General features: G+C 42.5%; 1 protein-coding gene across 2 annotated transcripts in view; it reads right to left on the bottom strand.

Moving 5' to 3' along the window:
- Nucleotides 1-1,281: 1,281 nt before the first annotated feature.
- The window catches only part of LOC132160688 (zinc finger protein GLI1-like), a 71,979-nt gene continuing 67,359 nt past the window's right edge, over nucleotides 1,282-5,901 (bottom strand). For both annotated transcript variants that reach the window (XM_059570333.1, XM_059570334.1), the window contains 2 exons: nucleotides 5,240-5,546; nucleotides 1,282-4,505 (listed from right to left, as the gene is read on the bottom strand). In XM_059570333.1, coding sequence (XP_059426316.1) covers nucleotides 2,110-4,505; nucleotides 5,240-5,546 — 2,703 coding nt within the window. In that variant the 3' untranslated portion in view covers nucleotides 1,282-2,109. The remainder of the gene's footprint in view (nucleotides 4,506-5,239; nucleotides 5,547-5,901) is intronic.

The following is a 5,901-nucleotide window of genomic DNA, read 5'->3' as shown; positions in this document are numbered from 1 at the left end:
ACTGAAATTAAATTAAACTTATTTCAGCTAGTTGAAACATTTCTCATTTTCATATGTGACCCTGGAGCAAAAAAAACCAAAGGGTCAATTTTTTCAAAACTCAGTTTTATACACCACGTGAAAGCTGAATAAATAATCTTTCCATTGATGTATGGTTTGTTAGGAGTATAGTATTTGGTTGAGATAGAACTATAAGAAAATCTGGAATCTGAGGGATTGAAAGTTCAACTAAAATTAAAATGAAAACAGAAAATCTAGAATAGTATCTAAATGTTACTAAAATAAAAATAACAATGACAATGGATATGGATATGCACAAAGAAACATAATACAGCACACCATTTTCTTCCATCACAAGCTCTGTTTATTTATAAACTGGTATAATATAGTACTTTTGTACAAAAATGTAGAAAACGGTATGCAAAAATATCACTTCCTTGTGAATAGATGAGATAAATGCTAATATGAATCTTACTACTTGATGAACTTTTGCCTGCAAAAAAAGGTTTGAGTGAACTTGACAAAAACAAACAGAAATGCAAAAACCACAAAATGTTTTTTTTTTCTTAAAAAAAAAAAAGGAAATGATAAAAAGGACATTGTTACATTTTTGCAGCAGTATGAAAGCACATGACGTCTAGCTGTCTATGCAAATGATGTCTAGCAAATATTTAGTGTGGACTCGTCTCAGTGCAGGTCGTCTTTGGTATGCCACAGAAAGTGGAAACACTTGGATATCGAAAGGGTTGCAGCCCTTGATAACACTTAAATGATAAAATGATACTTAAAACGAGTTAGGCACAACATATACAGAGTCTTGAAATACCAGAGGACTTAAAACCAACAAATAAAATACCTGCACTGTATGTACCTTTCATACTATATGGAACCTTTAATTAAAATTCATCACTTCTCCTCAGCTCAGTGCTGTTGTCAGTGCAATGCATATGCATGCTAGCTTGGGTTACATAGCGCAGCGTAGATTAAAAGAAACCTTACAAAAACCACTCAGTGCCATTACCCTTTAACGTAGCTGTCTGAAAGCAAACTAGCCAAATAATCAGAAAACAAACACAAGAACTCTGAATTAATATTATGACTCAAAGGCTCCTGTATAGACCTAGAGATAGTTAACAAGGCTTCAAAATACTGTTTGTAATCTACTATTATCAGTTAACGATGCATTTTAGTGAAAACACACTTTCTCCTAAGCCCAAAGTATATGCATGTACTCTTTACCCTCAGCTTGAGCAAATACCTTCCTTGCACTAATTAGGTAGAAGAGAAAAAACGTGATAGAACGACAAACTACTGGAGATGCAACAAGAATATAGACACCTGCTAGTTTAATAGAGAACAAAGACTTTTGTTTTTATTGCTCATAACTTCAGTAGAGAAATAGCACAGACAACGGCAAACATGAAACTGTGCCAGCCAGCTGTGTTTTTGTGCACTATAAAGTAGAGTATACTTTGAAAGGCTATGCATTTCTACTGTACTCATACATTAAGTGTTCATATACTTTGGGCTTCATACTGAGCTTATACATCTGTCAGTGTTTCTATCTGACTGTCCATGTGTCTCATCTGTTGAGTTTTTTCCAACATGTCGTACCTGTGAGGAATCAAAGAGGCCACAACGGTTGAAGGCACTTGAGTCCTGTCTTTACCAATACGTCTAGAGAACTTGCCTACCAGCTTCCTTAACACGTTCGCTCACTTAGCATTTTAGTCTTCTTATGTAGAGTTCACGTGGCTTTTGTTCCAGTCGAACTCTGTATATGTATCAAAAAGGAGATTTTCTTTATACTATCTTGCGACCATTTACAGTCCAAAGCTCATATTTACATTTTAAACAATATTTCCATCGTAAACAGTCTCACAGTAGTGTCCGGAATGCCCCTTCAGTAATAGTCATTAGGCCTCTGTGGTAATGTTCAGCAACATATTTTACACAATTACAAAACTATTATCCAAAATCTCTGAGATCCCATGAAGGACACCAGCAGAACCATTAGTACCTGGCGTATGAGCAAGAAAGGGACGTCCAGAGGAACCTTTAGTGTTGAGTTTACATGCTCACTTTGGCCCAATTATATGTGTAAACTTTTTAAGACAATGTGTTCAAATACTTGTTCTCACCAGCAAGGGACGTCAACATCGAGGTCATGTCCCCGACTGCCATATTGGAAAGGCCTCTTGGAAGGGTGATGGAGGTTTGGGGTGTGGTGAGACGGGAGGAGGTCTGAGAGGAGCACTGGTGGTGTCCAAGCGGTGGGTTTACTGGACTGTAAGATGAAGGTTCTTGGTCATCAATGATGGAAGTAAAGTCAATCTGAGCGTTCTCCAAGTCCAGGTTTTCTAAGGCGTTGGACATGGGTGCAGAGACCGAGTAGGCCATCGAGGTGGGCTTGGTACTATGGTCTATCCCTGTCAGGTGCTGCTGGGCCAGGCATGGTCCATCCTGAGTCTTCTCGATGTCATGGTGTATGTGTATCTGGCCTGAATAGTACATGGGGTTGTTGTTGTTATTGTTGAAATTTTCCGAATTCTGCTGCTGTTGTTGAACCGGTGGGAGACGGACTCCTCTTCTGGGACTGGCGGTGGAGTGGACCGGGTTCAGGTGAGTTGGGCTGCCCAGGTAAGCTCCACTTGTCTGCTGGGATAGGTTGTTTTGGCGACTCGGAGGCTTTCGTCCCTGAGGTGGTCGTGGCACCATATCTGGCCCATAGCAGGATCCCTGCATCCCAGCGGTATGCTCCTTGATGGAACCTGGAACTCGATTTTGCTGTGGGCTCATCAAATTCTGATTCGGGTAGCCCTGGTAGGAGTTTCCAGGATAAAGATTCTGGTTAGCTTGCTGATGTCCTTCCATTTCAATGCCATCAGGCTTTCCAGAGAGACCATCTGTTTGCTCCTGTTGCTGTTCCCAAAGGAGCGCTTGCTGGGACTGCACATAATTCCTCACCATCATTTCCTTCATCTGATGCATTGGCGTCTGCGACCTACGGCTCTCCGTTAGTGCAAGATTGATCCCTCCACCACTCGGGAACGATCCCACCTGGCTCTGCTGTGGAAGACCGACTTGTGTTCCCATTTGGCCATGATGGAAGTCACAGTTTGCATTGGAGGACCTACCCATGATGCCTTGACCTGACTGCGGTGGATACGCCACATCATGCCGATGCTGGTCTAATGGTTTAGTGTTCTGGCAAGAACTGGACTCTCCTATGGATGAATTGAACTGCTCTGGTTTTATAGTAACTCTTCGATGTCCAGGGTCAGATGTAGGGTTGTACACACCCTGTTGAGGGTAGTGTTGTCCTTGCATGCTTGCACACTGGTACTGCATATCGGTCTGAGGGCTGTGGAGCTGGTTGGTCTGACCCCAGGGTCCTGATCCAACACCCTGGCTGGGATAATGTGGACCGGAGGGGCTAAGCTGACAGTTGCTCATGCCGAACTCAGCTTGCTGTAGAAGATTGTTTGCAATGTCAGATTGACCCATTAGCCCGGTGACACAGATCTCCTCATGCTGGTATTGACCTTGCATTGGAGACTGGTAGACTTGATCCATACAACTCAGTCCTTCTTGTCCGGGAGATATTTGACTTGCATTGTGAGGGTGGAGGTGAGGTTGCTGGTAGCCCATAAAGGCTCTGTCTCCACCTTGGATCATGTTGCCTTGCTCTCTGCCATCAGCAGTCCCATGAGGATCTATGGCCATGGCCTCCATCATGACATTTTCAGTAATGCTCGGTGGACAAGGCGAGTACATGTGCCTGTTGAGAGGGCCATCAGATCCGCACTGCTGCAGTGCATTGCGGCGACTCATAAGGGACACATTGCTTAAGCTATTAAAGCGTTGCACCTTGGGTAAACCCTGTGTGTCGGCAGCAGAGCGTACTGGATCACTGGCGCGCCTCGTGTTGTTCCCAGGTGCCTGATGTGGATAAATCACTCCAGTGCCGTATTCGACATTAGCACTGTGCCTCCTCGTGCCACCTTGCTGCAGAAATGAAGGAAGAGGCTGACCACGGCATTCCCTCAGGAATCTTCCAGGGTTGCCAGATTGGTCCATGTTGGGTAACGGGGTTGGCGGTGGGCCACCTGTTGCTGCTGCATACTTAGCTTTCAGACTATACTGCTGCGCAGGAGTCAGACTTGGTAGACCTGGCAACCCCCCAGGGTTCTGGCATGATCCGCCTCTTTGGCTGTTCTGAGGAGACAGTGGGTCGCCGGGAACATCAGTCCCCATTACGGACTGGCAGTGACCCACTTGGGACACGTCGCTGGAGCGCCTGCTTGATAGGTAGGGCGAGACCAAAGATGAACGTCGGCTCACTGTGTAGGCAGAGCTGAGGCTGCTGGTGCCACTGCCCCGCCGGTCGTTTGGTGGGCAGGGTATTCCCATTCCACTAACTCCGGCTAGATCCGGGGCAGAAAGCTCCATTACACGCCGGTTGGAGAGTAAGGGTGAAGGAGCACACATGCCCATCATCTCTCCTGTTGTTGAAAGGTGCAGAGGAGGAAGTTAGTATGAGAATTATTAAACGGCAAAAAATTGAATTCTAATTATATTTTATCTATTTGTTGACTTCACCTTCAAACACTTGCACTCACCGTTCGTTTTTATAATTGCACAACAACATAACAATAACCTCCGCTATTCTTTTTTCTATTGTATATTCTTGTTTTCTTTTTGTTTTATATATATATATATATTTATATGCTCTTGTGTTGGTTTTGATTGCTTTGATAAAAGCATCTGCTAAATAACTAAATGTAATTATTAAATGTAAATTTTACTTTAATCTGAAAGCACAGTTCAGATGGCCTAGCCCAATAAATGTTTATTTTTAAGAATAAAAATAACTTTTCTTAATAATAAATTGATTGCAATATTTTTTTACAGTCACAAATTGTATCTTTTGACAAATAATTACCTGCAAATGTTTTATAATAAATTGCAATCAGTTTTTGTACAATTTTTTTAGTTATACTTTTTGTTTTACAACAAATTGCAATAATTATTGTTAATAAAAAAATGATTCATAATTTTTGTCCTTTGACAAAAATAATCAGCAAATTTTGTTACGCCATATTCACAGATTTTAGTCAGTTTTTCTCTCAAATTTTAGTACGAAAATTACATTTTACAAATTCTAAAAATAGCATTTGTCAACAAAATGAATTCACCAGATTGACACTGATTGCAAACAAAGATTAAGATCTTTCACCTGGGAGAGCCGGCAGTTTATTCCCTGCGCTCCGCCCAGGTGGTGTTGGCCGGCGAATTTGCTTCAGTTTGTCGATCTTCAGGTTCTCCAACCTCTTCAAAGCCTGAACGGACATGCACATTCCCCCCGAGCCTCCGCTCGACTCGGGCCCGCCAGTGTTCCCGCTCTCCTCTTGTGTGGTCAGGTCCTCCAGACTCCCCGCCGCATTGAGGTTCATCTCCACTCCGCTGTCGTTATTGTTAGCGCTCCCTAGTGGAGAACGTTCGCTACTACAAGATGACTGGCCACCAGGACTTAGCTGGGATTTCTAGAAATGATCCAAAACATATTATAATTATTACGCACACAGTTATCCATTACAATGAATCAGACCCAGCTTCAGAATCAAATCACTGAGGGTAGTGAGAGTGCTCTTAGCATAGATATATATATTTATTTTGCAAAGTGCGCTCTCTTTATAATCACTTAAAAGCAGTCTCCGTCTCACAAAGATACATTTTTATCAATAAGGTCCTCTACGCTGCACACAAATCTTTTATTTGCATCGCGTCTACACTATGTTATAACAAGATGATTCACATTACCTGAACATTTACAAAGACTGTGATTAGCTACACTGCTCAGTGCTGCACTTTCTCCAGAGCACAAACTATAATGCACTG

Source organism: Carassius carassius, chromosome 17, assembly GCF_963082965.1.
Source record: "Carassius carassius chromosome 17, fCarCar2.1, whole genome shotgun sequence".
NCBI classification, from domain to species: Eukaryota; Metazoa; Chordata; class Actinopteri; order Cypriniformes; family Cyprinidae; genus Carassius; species Carassius carassius.
Note: the sequence above shows the minus strand (reverse complement) of the source record. Positions and strands in the feature narration are given on the sequence as shown.